The sequence below is a fragment of the Pleurodeles waltl genome, chromosome 5 (genome assembly GCF_031143425.1).
Source record: "Pleurodeles waltl isolate 20211129_DDA chromosome 5, aPleWal1.hap1.20221129, whole genome shotgun sequence".
NCBI classification, from domain to species: Eukaryota; Metazoa; Chordata; class Amphibia; order Caudata; family Salamandridae; genus Pleurodeles; species Pleurodeles waltl.
Genome location: NC_090444.1, coordinates 1,505,161,522 through 1,505,180,239, shown reverse-complemented (window position 1 = coordinate 1,505,180,239; position 18,718 = coordinate 1,505,161,522). Strand labels below are relative to the sequence as shown.

The 18,718-nt window shown below is 47.5% G+C and overlaps 1 protein-coding gene across 1 annotated transcript in view; it reads right to left on the bottom strand.

Moving 5' to 3' along the window:
* Nucleotides 1–18,718, bottom strand: part of GCLC (glutamate-cysteine ligase catalytic subunit) — a 158,454-nt gene that overhangs the window by 91,160 nt on the left and 48,576 nt on the right. Inside the window, exons 5-6 of the mRNA XM_069235795.1 lie at nt 17,538–17,596; nt 17,316–17,452 (exon numbers count right to left, since the gene is read on the bottom strand). Coding sequence (XP_069091896.1) covers nt 17,316–17,452; nt 17,538–17,596 — 196 coding nt within the window. The remainder of the gene's footprint in view (nt 1–17,315; nt 17,453–17,537; nt 17,597–18,718) is intronic.

Here is an 18,718-nt window from a genome sequence, read left to right as displayed (position 1 = left end):
CCTATAACTCATAATACCCCTGACCAAGATTCTGATTACTTCAGTCAAATTGTTTTCAGAGTAGTCGGCGTTACACAGGTGTTGCCAAGTGGCTCAAAAGTAGGAAAGGCTGGCAATAGAGATTACATATGAAATTACAGAATATAGACACAATCCCTTTATACCGCCCCAATAGAATAAATATTGCAGCACCAGGGATTCCTCTATCTCCCAACTGGAGGAAGAGGAAGGGGAGTCAGGCACACACACGCCATATGGCCTGTGTATCAGATCATCACTATTGAGGAGTCGTCGTGCATGAGATCACACCTCGGAGAATCTGGATAATAGGGTTAGCCACGCATATGGACGACAGGTTGAGATTATAAGCATTTAGAGGCCCAGGCCATCACCAGTGATTTCTGTTCGATATTGACCCAGAGAGGGACCTTCCTCTATAGTTAGGCAGAGCTAAACAAGTTGGGACAAGTGGAGTGCTGTGCAGTTATGCTCTACAACCTGTGAGCAATTTATTTAAATATTGCCAACCAAGGTCACATGTTCCACAACATGAAGGATTTGATACCTTTGTCAGTATCTTGCAGTACAGAGGTCATAACTAAAAAAGGCAGTATACCCAGGACAAGGACAGGGTTTTTATTTCTGCAGCAAGGTTTGAGTTCTTGTCCATGGACCCCAGCTGTGGACTCAGCACAGAGATCTCCTTCAGAGTAAGTTTAATGGAGGCCTCCTGGGGTTCAGGGCAGACGCAGACCCTGGCAGAGGCCTGGCTTCTCTCACCACCTACTGGAAAAGCAACTGGCATGCAGCCTTACCACTAGCCAAAGTCTCTGTTCAGTTCTACAGTGAGACAGAAAACTCAGTTATACACACTGGTAAGAGTGATAACAAAGAATAACAGTCATGGCTGACAGTACATGCTAGCACCAAGCTGGTGTGAAAAGGTGCCCACATGCCAAGGAGAGGTAGAACAGAAAAAGTCCCCATGAGACGCAGATCAGATGGGACTTCGAGGTGATAGCTTGGCAGTGATCCATGGGGTAGCCAGTCAAGGTCCCTTGGGGCACAATAAGTAAGGGAACTTGGCCATAGCCCTCCATAGCGCAGTATGGAGCAGGCTTGCCAGGGCCACAGTATATGATGCTGTTTGCTCTCTCCATTGAAATGAGGCACGACACGCCCTAAAAGCAAAGTCTGGAGAAATGGCAGTGGGTGGGGAAAGTATCAGACCTGTCCTTATTCGTCACTCCCCAGGTGCTTTCAAGGATGGGAGCATGGAACGTGAAGGAAATGGCCCGACCGCAGATATCACAGTTTCCACCAGGTAAAAACCATCAGTCATTCCCCTCTTACAGAAATCTTACAGGAAAACTTAAGTGCAAGTTCTTTTTCTCTAAGTAAATTCTATTCGGTAGACTACCGGCCTCCCTTATGGAGAGACTTAAGAACATTTAAAACATGCTGTTTCCCATTTTATTCTTGTTATCCACAGAGAACGAGAATCTCTTCTAATCTACACCAACTTCCAGTAAAGGGTCGCAAGCCAATAAATTACAGGGAGAACAAAGTTAGAGCCAAGCCAAGGGCCAGTTCTGGCTCCAAGAGTACAGGCCTAGAAAATATCTGGCATGTAAATCATGCAACAAACACATTAGACTATAATAACATATCATCAAAATCAAAAACATCAATTTCTTTAAAACGCAAAAGCGTTTCACTTTAGTACATCAGATTTGGTCACTGCAGAGAGAGTATTTATTAAAAGGGAGAGTTTTTAAACATGAACTGAGAAACATTACTGTCCATCTTGATGACAATGCTATTAGTGAGCTAAGAGGCACACCAATTGTCATGTGTAACCTATATGCAGCTTATATTCCTTCTATAAATGGATCAATATTTTAGGCTAGTAAATCAAACAAAATATTTTATTTTGTTCAGTACACACCCTGAACTCCCGTATATGAAGGTGATCTCATATGTGCAGGCTGCATGGAAAACAGTGATTTTTGGTGTCAAACACCTCATCATAATAAACCCACACTGATGCCAGAGTTGGATTTATTAATACTTGTGCCCAAAGGCATCGGATTCCTGAAACCTACTAGTCCTCTAGTGTGCTGGCTGACTGGTATCGAGCTGCCTGCCACCACAGATTAGTTTCTGACCCCCTGAAGGTGAGAGTCCCCACTCTCAGAGGTCAGAAACAATGTCTGCTCTGACAGGAGGTGTTTACACCCCATACTACAGGAAAGCTAGTAAATTAGCATGTCTAGACAGGGAGCTTCAAAGAGCAGAGTGCCTTTGATATGCAAGGCTGGCTTACCCCAGACCTGGTGGATGCCAACCCCTGGCCTGAGGCCCATTTGACACCAGGACAGCCAGGAAAATAGCTAGTCAGGAGGTGTGTCACACTTACAAGCCAAGCACACCCCTAAGGTGGGCAGCCTGAAGTAAACACAAAAAAGAGAATGCCACCATCTTGTGTGTGGTGGAAGTAAGACTTTTGGGATAGGGTGATGCCCACTCACCACAGGAAGTGGTCATCTAGGGGGCGCAGTGAGCCCAAGGGTAAGTAGGCCATTTAACACTACCGTTAACTACCCTTAAAGCCCCTAAATTGAGTAGTTAGGCCCCCCTGCCATCAGGAAAACACATCAAGTCAAGACTCAACTACTGGGAACCAAAGAAAAAAGAAGAAGGACCAAGGAGAGCGAGAACTGAAGACCTGCACCAAGAGTGGCACATAACCCTACCAGGCTGCTTGCACTTCGACAATCACTGGTCTGACTTCACAAAGAACTGGACATCCGCCACAAAACCCATGGAGGAATGCCCAGCACCTCAACAACCAGGAAAAGATCTCCCTTGGAGAAGAGCAGCCCCTTCCCTGCATCTGCAGGCACTGCTTGCAAGGTCCAGTACTTTGTCCTGTTGGCCATCGGGCCCACTGAGGGAACAACGAGCCGGGAGAGGGCCGTTTGGAGCTCAGGAGGTCACCCCCACCACTTTACTGAAGTCCCGAGACACAGACCCCTCCTGGAGTCTCCCTGCACCTATAACTGGGGTACTGGATCCCTTGCAGCAACCAAGACTTGTTCGTTGTCCAATCTGGACTCCAATAGCACCAAAACAGAGTGACGTCGGTATCCACAATCCGGTCAGTAAAGTGGCCCCACTGCCCTGTTCCCTTCTTCACCAGGTCACCAAGCCAGAGTGAATCTCTGACCACGCTACCCGATGCCTCAAATTACCACTGAACCTAAGCCCTGCAGCGGGGTCCTAGGACGGCGACTGTGCCAACAGGGTCCTGAGACCCTAAGAAGACATGCCCACCCTTGGGTTTGGCCAGACTGGTCCCTCAGTTGTCGCCTTTTGACTTTTTCTGCAGGACCCTAGAACCACAACGATCTCTGGCAGCGCAACCTGACGTCTCACAGCTCCACTGTACACGAGCTCCACAGCCGATTAGGACACTTGATGCTGTAATACCTCAGCACCCGGACGCCCCAGTGCCTCCAAAAGTGAACTCTTGGTGCTGCCTCAGACCTTGCCCAGTACTCACCTTAACACCCAAAGCCTCCACTGATTACACAACTATCTGGTAGGGAGTCCCCTCACAGCTCTTGCACCTACCGATGCTGAGGCATTAGAGAAGTCAATACCCCTAGAGGAGGTCATCTTGGCTATCACCTGGCTAAAAATGGGGAAATATTCAGGCCCAGGTGGCTTCATCCCACATTTCTATAAAACGTTTTGTCCCGAGCTAGCCCCACTCCTAATACGCCTTTATGACTCTTTCCTTGGCACAGACACACTCACCAAATCTATGCTTGAAGCAAATATCACAGTCATTCTGAAAGCAGGCAAGGACCCAACAAATTACGCCACTTACAGGCCTATCTCCCTCCTCAACAATGATGCTCAGCTTCTTACTAGTATCTTAGCTCACCGCCTCATCCCTTGTATGCCTGGCTTAGTGGACCCTGATCAAGCAGGGTTCACAACACAAAGCACCCCTACACCTACTAGATAAGGTGCACAGATCTGTGAAGGAGGCTCCGTTTCCATCAATCGATGCCAAAATGCATTTGATTGAGTCCAATGATCTTATCTCTTCGTCACCCTTGCACACTTAGGCTTTGAGGACAAATTAATGCTTTGGGTACAAAGCGTATACAGCGTGCCTTGTGCCTCGGAACGAGTAAATGGGGTCTCCTCATTGCTCTTTCCTATACAGCACAAAACTAGGCCGGGGTGCACGCTCTCCCCTCTTCCCTTCGCTTAGTATATGGAGCAGTTAGCCCAGAGGATTCGGACAACTCGACCATCTTAGCCATTACATTCATAAGAGACCAACACCTCATCAGTTTTACGCCGATGACATAATCTTAGCTGTCCCAATGACTTCTTTCATGGCCTCGGTCACTGAACTCAACACTTTTAGGGCGTTCTCCAGCCTCAAAGTGAATATGCGGAAATCCCAAACCTTAAATCTCTTGGTGACCCCCTGTAAGAAAATGGCCTCCTGTTTGCAGTACTCACCCGCACTTTTTGCCCGATATCGGGTGCTAACTTGACTTAGTGTGTATTGAGACTCTGCTAACCAGGCCCCAGCACTGATGTTTTTCTTCCCTAAACATACACCCTTTCTGACCTAAACGCCCTCAGGTCTGTGTCCTGGAACCGCGGGTACTTACCTGCAATCTGCTTTCTACCGAGCACCACCAGTCCTCATTTGATTCCAATGAAAACCTGACACCAACTGTAGGAAAGTACCCTCTTTTCGGCAATGTTACCCCACTTTTTGCCTGATGTCAGTGTGTTTTGACTGTGTTTACTTAGATCCTGCTAACCAGGACCCCAGTAACTGTGCTCCCTCCCTCTGGATTTGGTTGTCCCCATATAAGTCCCTAGTACATGGTATCTAGGGACCCAGGGCATTGGGGCACCAGGGGCTCCACATGGACTGCAGCATGCATTATTCCACCCATGGGAGCCCATGCAAAGTGTCTGCAGGCCTGCCATTGCAGCCTGCATGAAAGGGTGCATGCACCCTTTCCACTACAGGTCAAGTCACCCTTATGGCAGGCCGTCCTAGCCCAGAGGGCAGGGTGCAAGTACCTGTGTGTTAAGGCACCTATTCATGAACAGAGGCGCCCCCACAAACTCCAGCTCCATTTTCCTGGACTTCGTGAGTGCGGAGAAGCCATTTTACCTTTGTACTGGACAAAGGTCACTACCTATCTCCAGCTATATAATGGTAAGACCAAACCTGGGAATGTTTGGTATCAAACATGTCGGAATCATAGCCCAATACTGTTGACAGTATTGGTTGTATGATTCCATGCACTCCTTAGAGGACCCCCCAGCTTTTGCTCCTACCCGTTTGCAGGGTTTTTCTGGGCAGCCCGCGCTGCTGCAATTCTACAAACAGGTTTCTGCACTCCTGCTGCTTGAACAGCTCAAGCCCAGGAAGGCAGAACAAAGGATTTCCTTTGGGAGAGGGAGGCAGCACCCTCTCCCTTTGGAAATAGGTGTTACATGGCATGGGAGGGGTAGCCTCCCCAACCCAGTGGTATGCTTTGAAGGGCACATTTGGTGTCCTCCGTGCATAAACTGGTTTGCACCATTCAAGGGAACCCCGGTCCCTGCTCTGGCGCGAAACTGGACAATGGGGAAGGGGAGTTACCACTCCCCTGTCCATCACCACCCCAGGGGTGGTGCCCAGAGCTCCTCAGGTGGCCTCTCTGTTTCCCATCTTGAATCCAAGGTCCAACACATCCCCCTCCTGATAGGTGGTCACTTTGTTACGTGACCAATCCCCTTTCAGGGCTTTTCAGGGTCTCCCTCTTAGGTGGGTCCTCAGATTCGACGTGCAAGATTCCAACAGGACTCCTCTGCAATGTTTACTTTGACTTCTGGCCACTGGAACCTGCAATCTGCAGCTACAGCAAATGACCGCTCTGCAAAATTGTTCATCCGGCTCCTTCCAGCAACAGCAACATTTCCCCAGCTGTGACTCTTCAGGGGGTAGCAAGTCTTCAGTCTGCATCAAGAGGCAAGAAAGAATCTTCCTTTGTAGTGAAGGAGTCACTCCCTTGCATCTGCAGGCACCAACTGCAATGACGACCGGCTGAGTGGGTCCTCTCTCCTGGAGAGGACCCACGCAGCCGGTCGTCGACTGCATCACTTCTGGAACACTACCTCTGCTCCTGTGCTGCAAAGGCGACTCCTGGTCTCCACAGTCAACCTGGTCCTGCATCTCTAGAAGAGTGGGTAGTGGCTCCTGCCCCAAGCAGACACTCTAACTGGAACTGGACTTGGTCCCCTTTATTTGCAAGTCCTCTTCTATCGGGATCCAACTTCTGTTTCCTGCAGTCTTGTGTGGGTCTTACACAGTCCTTTCACAAAGTTTCTCTGTAGGTTTGGTTAAAACACAGGTACTTATCTCTTCTCTCCTGGTCACTGGGAGGGGGGGGGGCACTCTGGTACTTACCCTGTGGGGTTCCTAGTTCCTCCAGCTCCTCTGTACAGATTCCACTTATCTGGGTGGGGGTCCATCATTCGCATTCCATTTTTTAAGTATATGGTCTGGGCTCGCCCAGGCTAACTACTGTCTACTGTTATTGCACTTTTTTATATTACTTTCTATCCCCATTCCTGACAACTAAGGTGTATATAATAGCAGGTTTACATACCTGCTAGTAGAGTATTGCCAATATAGTATTTTATTATTTGTGTCACTAAAATAAAGTACCATTATTTCTGTAACACTGTGTGGTTCTTTCATGTGTGTAAGTGTTGTGTGACTATATCTTTGCATGTCTCCTAGATAAGCCTTGGCTGCTCAGCCACAGCTACATCTAGACAGCCTGGCTTCCTAGAAAAGGACTACACCTAAGTAATAGGGGATACCTGGACCTGGTATAGGGTGATAACACCATAGGTGCTCACCACACACCAGGCCAGCTTCCTACACCAACTTTGACCTCTGCACCTAGCCGGCCCTTGTTGCCGGTGGTGCACTTTTGGGGTCAGCCTAAACTTTGACCTGTGGACATCCTAACCCCCGAAGACTGGAACTGTAAGTCTTACCTGTTAACTGTGCTAACACATTCTCTTCCCCCTCTCCCCACCAACCAGGACTCTATTGACTCCCACGAAAAATTGCAGTCAACTTTTGAAACTGAAAAGTGTTACTTACTTGTAAACTGCTTTAGCTGCAAAAATCAAGCAAAGTACATTTTATACATATGCTTGATACCTATTTAAAACTGTACTTACCTGCAACAAAGATCTTCTGGTTCTAGTAATAAAGTAACAAAACATCTTTTTTGCTATATAAATCCAACTGGCCTGGAGTTAGTCATTGAGTGTGTGCCTCATTTCTTGACTGTGTGTACAACAAATGCTTAGCCCTACCCTCTGCCAACTATCAACAGCTCAACACCGCCACCCTGCTCGACAACCTCGGACTCAAGCAACTGGTGAACACCCCGACTCACACCGCAGGCCACATGCTCGACCAAATCTTTTCCGCCAGCAACCACATATCCTTCAGCCACTCCTCTGAACTACACTGGACCGGCCACAGATGTGTCCACTTCACCTTCAAACGTGAGACCCACCACCATTGCACACAACAAATCCCCCGCAGACCCTGGAACAAAATCTCCACAGAGCAGCTCCTCTCAACTCTAAACCATAACCAACCAGCCATCACCACCGACGTCAACGCAGCCCTCAGCCTCACAGTGGATCACCAACTGTGCCGACAACCTCGCCCCTCTCAGAAGCCACCCGAGAAAGACCAACATCAGGAAACCCCTGTGGTTCACAGACGCCCTCAAAGAATCCAAGAAATCCTGCCGTACCCTCGAAAAAACCTGGTGCAAAGAACACACTGCAGAAAACATGTCAGCCCTCAAGATCGCCACCTGTGAACACCACCAGCTGATCCGCTCCACCAAAAGGGCATCTTTCAAAGAGAGACTTGACAACACCCACAACAGCAAAGAACTCTTCAACATCGTCAAAGTGCTCTCCAACCCCAACGCCAGCTCCAACACCATCACACCCTCACAAGAACTTTGCAACTCCTTTGCTACTTTCTTCCATCGAAAGATCACCGACCTACACAACAGCTTCGGACCCCAGACCCCGCCGCCCACCACTGAACCAACAGCCCCAGCCACTACCTTCAACGTCTGGACCCCCATCAGCTCCGAAGAGACCAGAATCACCATGAACACCATCCACTCCAGATCCCCCTTGGACCTGTGCCCCCATCACATCTTCAACAAAGCCGACGCCATCATCGTCCCCTATCTCCGGAGCATCATCAACAGCTCGTTCGGATCTGCCACCTTCCCCGAGAGCTGGAAACACGCGGAAGTCAACGCTCTCCTGAAAAAACCCACGGCTGACCCCAACGACCTGAAGAACTTCCGCCCCATCTCTCTTCTCCCCTTCCCGGCCAAGGTCATCGAGAAGTCCGTCAACAAGCAACTGACCAACTTTCTTGAAGACAACAACCTGCTCGACCCCTCCCAATCTGGTTTTCGTGCCAACCACAGCATGGACACTGCCCTCATCGCAGTCACTGACGACATCAGAACCCTGATGGACAACGGAGAAACAACCGCCCTCATCCTCCTGGACCGCTCGGCTGCCTTCGACATTGTGTGCCATCGTACCCTAATAACCCGCCTCCGCTCCACTGGAATCCAAGGACAGGCCCTGGACTCGATCATCTCGTTCCTCTCTGACCGAACCAAAAGAGTCTACCTCCCGCCCTTCCGCTCAGAAACCACAGAGATCATCTGCGGCGTTCCACAAGGCTCTTCGCTCAGCCCTACCCTCTTCAATATCTACATGAGCCCCCTCGCCAACATCGCTCGCAAACACAACATCAACATCATCTCCTACGCCGACGACACCCAGCTGATACTCTCCCTCACCAAAGACCCAGCCACCGCCAAAGCCAACCTGCAGGATGGAATGAAAGACGCCACAGAATGGATGAAGCTCAGCCGCCTGAAGCTGAACTCAGACAAGACGGAGGTCCTCATCCTCGGACACTCCCCGTCCGCCTGGAACGACTCTTGGTGGCCCACGGCCCTGGGCACCTCACCAACCCCTTCAGACCACGCACGCAACCTGGGAATCATCCTGGACCCCCTCCTCACTATGACCAAGCAAGTCAACGCCGTCTCATCTTCTTGCTTCCACACCCTTTGCATGCTCTGAAAAATCTTTTGTTGGCTCCCTGCTGAAACTAGAAAAAAACTGTTACCCACGCCCTCGTCACAAGCCGCCTGGACTACGGAAACACCCTATACGCAGGAACCACCGCAAAGCTACAGAAACGTCTTCAGAGCATACAGAAGGCCTTCGCACGCCTCATCCTCGACATACCACGTCACTGCCACATATCCGCCCACCTGAAACACCTGCACAGGCTCCCCGTCAACAAAAGGATCAACTTCAGGCTCCTCACCCACGCACACAAAGCCCTCCACAAAAGGGGCCCCAAATACCTCAACAGACGGCTCTCGTTCTACATGCCCACCCGTCAGCTTCGCTCAGCCAGCCTCACACTCGCCACCGTCCCTCGTATCCGCAGAACCACCGCTGGAGGTAAATCCTTCTCCTACCTGGCAGCCAAGACATGGAACTCCCGTTCACCTAAGAACTACCCAGGACCACCTCGCCTTCAGGAGGCGCCACAAGACTTGGCAGTAACCCACCCCCCCTAGCGCCTTGAGACCCTCACAGGTGAGTAGCGCACTCTATAAATGCCTTGATTGATTGATTGATTGATAGTGTGGTCGAGCAGCTAGACCAACCAACCACAAAAGAGAGCATTAGTATTATCTCCTTTAGCCTCTGTTAAGCCTCTGTGGAACCCCTGGAATCTGTGCATGCCATACCTCATTTTGGTACAGTATATACAGAGCCAGCTTCCTACACCCCCCTCCCATGAGACAAGCTTATGTTCCCAGTTCCTCTTAGAATGGGCACAAATCCATATTATTTACTTGGTGTTTAAGATGGCACCCTCTATCTCACGCACTATCAGCCTGAACTACAGAGCCGCGACCTTCCAAACACCGGCTGAACTGGACAAATGGTGTTGACTCCACCTGTTCTGGCTAGGCCGAGTAACAGTAATACAAATGACTATACTCCCTCGCATCCTATACTTCTTCCAGACACTCCCTCTCACCCCACAGGAGAAAACCGTCCAGACCCTCCAATCCACCTTCTCTAAATTCATATATGAGGGCAAACCTTCCCGGCTCTCAAAGAACCTTCTTTATTGCCAGAGCCAAGAGGGAGGGGGGGTGGGACTTGCATTAACTTACTTATTATGCTATTTTAAAACCTCCCAGCCCCGCTTCTTAGTGGAGTGAAGCTGAGAAGCACTGGTATTTTATGGACCAAGCTATAGCATTCTCCCACATTTGGAAAGAATCTTGGCTCCCACATAAACATCGAGCGTGGGGAATCTACCCCTCCCCGGTTAAGAGCACAATCTTCAGAGTGTGGGATGCAGTGGCGACCTAAGCTGGCTTTACATCCCTTCCCTTCCCTTCCCGATGACTCCAATTTTCGCAAACCCAGACTTCTCCCCTGAAGTGCACTAGGAACAATACAGACAATGGTGGAGGGTGGGTGCAAGAGAGTTGGCTGCCTACTTAACTTACAAGGAATTATTCCGTTTGAACAATTGAAAACTGACTATGGGATGATGGAGACTGAAGGACTTGAATAACTGCAGATACGACACTGTGTCAAACAACCACAAGTCAAGCCACATGACCAGAAACCCCTTACAGCATTTGAGAAGTGGGTGTTCCTTAAAAAAGGATGATCAACACCTCATCTTGGAGATCTATGCGTTGTTGTCTACAAACGTGCGGCCTCCCAAATCAGCAGGCCAGTTCTGCTGGGAGGCACAGCTGGGTAGAACGCTTAAGATGAAGAGTGGGAGGACATACACTATGGGGCACATCATGCGGCGCACAGCATGGCCAGCATAGAATCAGCCTATATCACATCACCTCATACTGGTACCTCACCTTTGTAAGGCTTCATGCATTGAATCCGGCTAGAACTAAGGAATGCTGGAGGGGCTGCGGAGGCACTGGCACCTTGCCTCACCTGCTCTAGCATTGCCCAAAATTGAAACGTTTCAAGAGCGTGTATTAGACGATATCGATCACGCTTTCAATACAACAATCCCCCGTGTGTGGGTTTGTGTGTGTGTTTTAATGACGCAATCATCTGGGCACCAATCATTAACATATTGTCCTCCGAATTCAATGAGTTTACTTGCCCTGCTTATTTCAAACTACTGCAATTGAAACCGCAGAACACCTCTTTCAGAGTGACGTTGTCCCGGCTAGGTGTACTCGCCAGAAGGGGCTGTTGGACATGACCTCAGAGGCACTGATTATATAAACTTTGGACCTCACAGCAGTTTTCACATTCAAGCACGGGAGGGCGGTTTGGGGTTGTTACAGTTGTTGTTTTTACTTTTTTACTTTACTTCTGCATCATTGCTGGCTCGCTAGGTTGTATGCACATAGTTGTGTTTGCTTTTGACTGCCAACAGAGGCCTTATCTAGAACAATAAAGAATTGATCCATAAAGGTGTTTTGGGCAGAGCTCCATTGCTCGGAATTTGGTTTTCTGGGATCTCCCATCGTTTAGACTACTGGGGCTTCTGTGGACTTGACAGCCTGGAAGGTGGGTGGTTGTGAGGTACTAGGGGATCTGTTTCTTATTGAAGAGTTTATAGTTTTCACGGTTGCACAGGAAAGCTACCATGTAGGTCCAGGCCAATTTTTGCAATATATGGCCCTCAGTTACTTCACTAACTTTTAGATGCTTCTTAGAGCTGGATGGGAGCCGTCGTTTGATATCCCACCTTTATAAAGGCACAGACAGCGGACCGTAAGCAAAATTCATTCCTGGAGCGGAGGGTCTGGGAGGAGGATCTAGAAATTCCACCCGTGGATGCCATATGGCAGCAGATGTGTGCCATGTTGAAGACTGTCTTATAATGCACGTTTCAAACTCCTGCACTTTGACATCCACCATCGTACACATTTCACACCAGTGTTAATGCATAGAATAGATCCTGGTAAGGCTGATTCGTGTCACATACATCAAGCTCCCTCTGCCTACTTCCTATGCTCAGCATGGTCATGTCCTGTGGTGTATGACTAGTGGGGGGAGGGTGTTGATTTGCATAAAGTCGGTGGTGCGCATCCCTGTGGATATGGACCATGTTCTCTGTCTGTTGGGAGACATTTGTAGGTTGAAGAGCCAGAAAATGGCCTTTAGGTTCCTGCATTTGCTGTTGTTTTTTGCCAAGAGACAGGCTGCGATTACATGGAAGGTCCAGGTCGGACTGTGTGAGGAAAGGTGGGTGGCAGATGTGGCTGAATGGGCTGTGGCTGAGGCAGGTCTGTCCAAAGAGGTGCAGGCATGATGAGACGGCACAGGAGGACACAGGTGTGGGTGGGACATCTGGATAGGTTCATGAATTCAGAAGGGCTACGATCCTCCTCTTTATCAGATGATGAAGGGTCCCCAGCCTATGGTGAGGCATAAAATGACACAGTTTCTATTGTGAAAAGAACATATGATGGACGGAATGCAGAGCAAATCTAACATTCACCCCCAGTCACAAAGATCTGAGTTTAATCCATCGTTTTTTGCTCACCACACCACCCCAGGATGGACCCAGCTATATGCAATTCAGTCTTGACCCTGTACCTCATGGGAACAGTCCAGACCGAACTGCCAAGCCAGGTCCTCCCTGGACCGGAAACAAGCATCCTAGGACCGGTTTCAGGGTATCACCCTTCATCAGCCAGGCTAGCTTGAATCCAGTGGTGCAGTGAGTACGGGACTCACGTCTGGGCATACCCTTCCCACTTGGGGCGACAAATGCAAAAAGAACAGATGATGGATGTAATGCAGAGCATATCAAACATTCACCCCTAGTCACAAAGATCTGGGTTTAATCTATCGTTTTTTGCTCACCACACTACCCCAGGTTGGACCCAAGCCAAGCTAGGTCTATTTCCGGTTCAGGGAGGACCTGGCCTGGCAGTTCGGGCTGGACTGTTCCCATGGGGAACAGGGTCAAGACTGATTTGCATATGGCTGGGTCTGAGCTGGAATGGCATGGCAAGCAAAAAAAACTGATGGATTTAACCCAGATCTGTGACTGGGGGTGAATGTTTGATTTGTTCTGTATTCCGTCCATCTTCTGTTGTTTTTGCACAGTTTCTATTGTGGGCAAGGAGGAATGATATGCAGGAGGAGGGGTGGGATGGTATAACGAATGCCAGATGAATATGTATGCTGGGCAGATCATCAATTTGATCTCAAATAGATTCTACTGTGAGAAGTTAACCTTCCCTATGACATGGTGGATTGTGGCAAGTAGTTGGGTGCCAGCTGGTTCTGGTTTGTGTTGTTGAAATTAATATATATATATATATATTTTTTTTTAATTGCCCAATCCCTAAACAGGCGCGGACGTTCTGACCCACACTCCGATTCATATGTTTCTCCTCAGGTCAACACTTGCTGTCTGGCAAAACACCACAAACCTCTATTAGTTCTTACACATGTGGAGGTTGTCTGTTAGGCCACTACAATGGCTCATGATAAAACAAAGTGACTTATAATCGAATTGAAAACTCAAACGTCCCAAATTTTACTAGGATCGTCAAATACACAGCGGTGTGGTGTGCTCAAACTGTCTGTACGCTTCACACAATTACAGGTGTTCAGTGAGGCAACAGCCTGTTCTTGATTCTTACATAAGACCCACAGAACTGCTGTCCTTGTACCTGCACCAGTACCCCTGATTCTGTTATTAGGTAGAAAGGGTGCTTGTCCTGTTTGTTTTTCCCCACACAGAACAGGCACTTGGGGCAGACAGCATCAGCAGAAGTGTTCCTGGGCTCAGCTAGACAGAGGACTAAGCAGCAGTTGTGCAAGCCTGTATCAAGGGTAGAACAAGTGCAGCATTGGCATCACCGAGGTCAATCTTCCCTCAAATAGATAGATTAAGTGCTGCATGGGACATCAGTAGTGCAAGCTCTCTTCGTGCCCAGATAACAGGTATGGCATTGAGGGACAGCAAAGTTAAGTACATGCATTTATAGTGCAAGTATCATCATGCAGGTGACTGCTTATTGGAGGTTTACAATGAAGAACAGGAACTCTCCCAACCGGTTTGAGAAACGGGCTTATAGTTATAGGAGGTTACAATGGTATTGTCCTACCGCCCCCTGTGGATAGTTAATGTTGACGTAAAATATAAAGAATCCAGACTGATAGAACACCTACCAGGACTAGAGTACCAGCACCGATGTGGATTTATACTTCAAAGAAATACTTAGTGCAATTTGAGGAGACTGTCCCTGGTTACGCACAAACCAGAAGTTGAGGCAGACCTCTAACCACTAGCACTGCTGGATATCGAACAAGCGTTTGATTCTGGTATGGGATTTACGGTGTGGGGTCTTACGGAAGGTGTGAATAGGAGAGGCATACATTAAGTAGGGTACAGCTGCTATATTGTGCCCCAGTTGCGAAAGTGAGGGAGGGAGGGAGGGAGGAATAGTGTTGCTGCGTTTTTATCAACACCGTGAAACCAGGCAGGGATGCCCTTTGTCATCCCTGCTTTTTGCCTTGGTGATGGAGCCACTGGCTTGCAGACTAAGCCAGGTGTTGAAGGGATAGGGGATACGGCTATGGCACAAACACATGTGGTATCCCTACATGCAAGTGATAAGTTACTCTATGTATATCAGCCAAACTACTCACTCCCTATCATGGTGGCTGTCCTTGCAGAGTTTGTTACTGTGTCCGGGTTGCATGTTATTCGCTCCAAGTCCAAACTGTTCCCGCTGTGACACTCTGCCTTTAGCCCAATTCAAGATGTGCCCATGTTAGACCTCCTGTGGGACACAAAGGTAGCAGATATCTTGAGATACATCTTATTCACGGAGAAGCAGAGTTTGAGGCTGCAAATATCGGCAGAGTAATAAAGGGGTTGAAAGCTGTTGTGAATTTCTAGAACACCCTCGCTAGCTCCTTAATGGGGAAGCTAGCTTTGGTAAAAACTGTTAGACATGGCATCCTTGACGTGGTTTCCTGTCTTTTTGCCTCGGCTTCCTGTGTTTCGGACTGTGTGCTGGGCTACGATTTTGCTGGTTTTGCTACTCTGGGCACTTTACCACCGCTGACCAGTGTTAAAGTGCTAAAGTCTGTGTAAACTGTATTGGTATTTGGCGTTTCCATGATTGGCATATTTGATTTACTTGTAAGTCCCCGGAAAAGTGCACTAGAGGTGCCCAGGGCCTGTAAATCAAATGCTACTAGTAGGCCTGCATCCCTGATGGTGCCAGCCACATGGGTAGCCCTGTAAACATGTCTCAGACCTGCCACTACAGTCTCTGTGTATGCAGTTTTGCACTGCCAATTCGACCCACCCACTTGCCAGCCCCAAATTGTCCCTTTAATTACATGGACGTCACCCCTAAAGTAGGCACTAGGCAGCCCCATGGGCAGGGCGAAGTGTATTTAAAAGGTAGGACATGGACTGGTGTGTTTTACCTGTCCTGATAGTGAAATACTGCCAAATTCGTTTTTCACTATTGCAAGGCCTGTCTCTTCCATAGGTTAACATAGGGACTGCCTTTAAATACATTTCAAGTGCAGTTTCCCCATTGGGAGCAGATAGAGGTTTGGGGTCTTTGAACTCACAATTTAAAAATACACCTTTTGATAAAGTTGGTTTCTAGATCGTCAGTTTGAAAATGCCACTTTTAGAAAGGGAGCATTTTCTTGCTAAACAATACTGGGCCTCTGCCTGCCTGTGGAATCCACGTCTGGGTCAGACTGACAGTTGGGCTTTGTGGATTTCCCCTAGACGTCCCATGACTTCATGTGTTCCGAATGCTGTCACTGACGTCCGTGACACCCTACTCCGCCACAGCACCTGCAGCCCCCCGGCGTGACCGCGGCCCAGTGTGTTCACCCCACTGTGTCTTGACTGGCCAGACATCGACCCCACCAGAGCATAAGGACCCGACGCTTTCTGACGTATTTCTGTTGGCGTGACGATGTTGGTTTTGTTTTCCCCAGTTTATCACTGACCTTTGGTGTGGCGGACTTGTGTGGGTGTCTGAATTTTTGCGGATTCCGAAATTTGGGTCATAATAGTTGTGGCGGAATTCCACAGTGGTGTGTTGGCGGTCTTCTGCACGGCGGTAAGCAGCTTTTACCACCAATGTTGTAATGACCGCCTATAACTGTTAACAAAACAGTAAAGGGAAAGTGTTCATTTCAATTCTAGTTCTGCTTATTATTATTGCATATGGATGGGCCCAAACTGAGGTGGTATGATGTGCACAATAACTATGAATTTGAATGCAGACAGAGTAACTACCAGTGGCTGACATTAATTCAAGCATTCCATTCATCACTTTTTTGTATACTTTAGACTGACTATTTATGAGCAAGAATAAATTAATTAAAACAGGTGGGTTTGGAAGAGAAATAATGTGCCACACATCAAATTTGTTATAGAAAAAGCAAGTCTATGTAGTCTAAATCTTAACTGGAAGATTTATACACTCAACCATTTGCGTTGCTATCACTACCATGTGTCCATACTAGCCCACATGGCTGTGCGCCACCTTTATATTAGTTTTTGAAAGAGGCTGTAGGCCACACAATGTGTTCATTTTGCAATGAATAGACAACGCGGCATTGTTTAGGAAACGTGAACATACACATTGCAGAACCTTCACTCCTCTGATCAGCACGCTCACAAATCAACATATGTAATAAAATTAAAGGAAGCTGAAAGCCACACCAACTGCTAATTTGAAAGAGTGCTGATGGGGACTCCAAGGTATCTGCAAGGCTGAAGGCAAAGCACTAGAGATGTATCCCCGACTGCACTCACAGAAGTAGAGGAAACAGACAGTGCAATAGGGCCCCACCTGTCTCTGCGGCCAGTGTCCTTCAGTAACTGCATCACTGCTAACTATGCCCTTGATTTAGTCTGGTGTTTACATGGGCAAAGGCACAAATTGTCACACTGCCCTCAAGGGATACAGGCACTAGGGAAATGCCTGAAATCTCCATCATTTGAAAATTCAGACTTTATCTTTCAAACTAGAAATAATCTGCAAACTATAACAGATGTAATTAGAGCTAGGCTGGTATTCTTTACTAACACAAGAGACCAATCCGTTCCCCATTCCAACCTGAAGGCAGCAGTTTCCCATTCCAAATCCCATGGCGTCCATGTAAATATGATCTGGCTTAGCTGCACCAGCCCCATCTCCATCATCGTGCTGAAATTTTTCTATGAAAGGAGACGGTGTATTCTTATCTTTGAATACTGTTTAAAGAAGAACAAACAATTAAAGAAAATCATGGAGACATTAATCTTAAACTTGTATTGAAACAAGAGAAAACATACTCACTCGGTACATTTATTGCAACCTTTTCCCCTCTCCTGTGTCGAATATTTCTGGTTAATGTACTAAATATAAAAAAGGAAAGTAAAGGTTACCCCACACTCATTCATCGTTTCTAATTTTCCTGATCATATTTTCCTAATTTAGCAAAGTAATCAAAATGTATAACTCAATTGACACATCTTAATTAAAGAACCTAATTTTTGGCTTATCTACCTTTTATTTTGGTTTTCACCACATTAATGACAATACAAAAAGCACGATTTTTAATGCTATTAAAAAATAAATAAATAAATTTAAAAAAACAGTTTCAAGCATAAAAGTAATAATTAGAAGATAATGCACCACTTGATTTCAACTATAGTAAGAGGTACTACAGTACACCCCTAGGCGATTTCTGGTTAAGATGAAAGTATAGACAAATATAACAGAATTCAAAAATTTAGATGAGCAAACATCAACAACAGGTATGTGTGCATATATGTTCATAGGGCTTGCATAATTTCAAAGACTAGGGGCCATATGTACCAACGAATTTTCCCATAGACACAGAATGGGTAAAACCCTTTGCTACATCTGGCCCTAGATTTTCCCTGCACTGGATCCTTCATAGAGGTGCATGCTTCAATCATAACAGCAAACTGTATAAAGAACAGTTTACTAAACGAAGGTGGGGAACAAGGCAAACCTTAACAAAAAAGGTTGCACGGAACTGTGTGACAAATAGCAGATTCTCTTGCTACTTCTGTGCCCAGAAGTAATGTCTCAAGCATGAGCAGGTCTTACTTGTTCACCCCCTACAAATGTCCATGGGGAGGTACTCTGGCTTACAGGGGTGAAGATGCTGCTGCTTCTCAGTGGAGTTCGCTTGCACCATGGCGGAGAATGATCTGTTGGCTTGGGTGAGGTAGAAATGAACTATTGTAGTGACTTTGCAATTCCTTGCTTGGAAAAGGGATTGTCTGGGGTACTCACCCTCCCGAAGATACCGGAGTACGACATTGTGAGGAAGGATTGGTTCCAGAGGTAATTATTTAGGCACCATAGGTTAAAAAAAAAAAAAAAAAACTACAACTTTTAACGACAGACCACCTGGAATCAAAGCCTGTTGCATTCTTGCCTGGATGGTGTTGAAAGTTGTTTGAACAAACTTGATGAGTGTCCATAATGGGTTCTAGCTATGATGC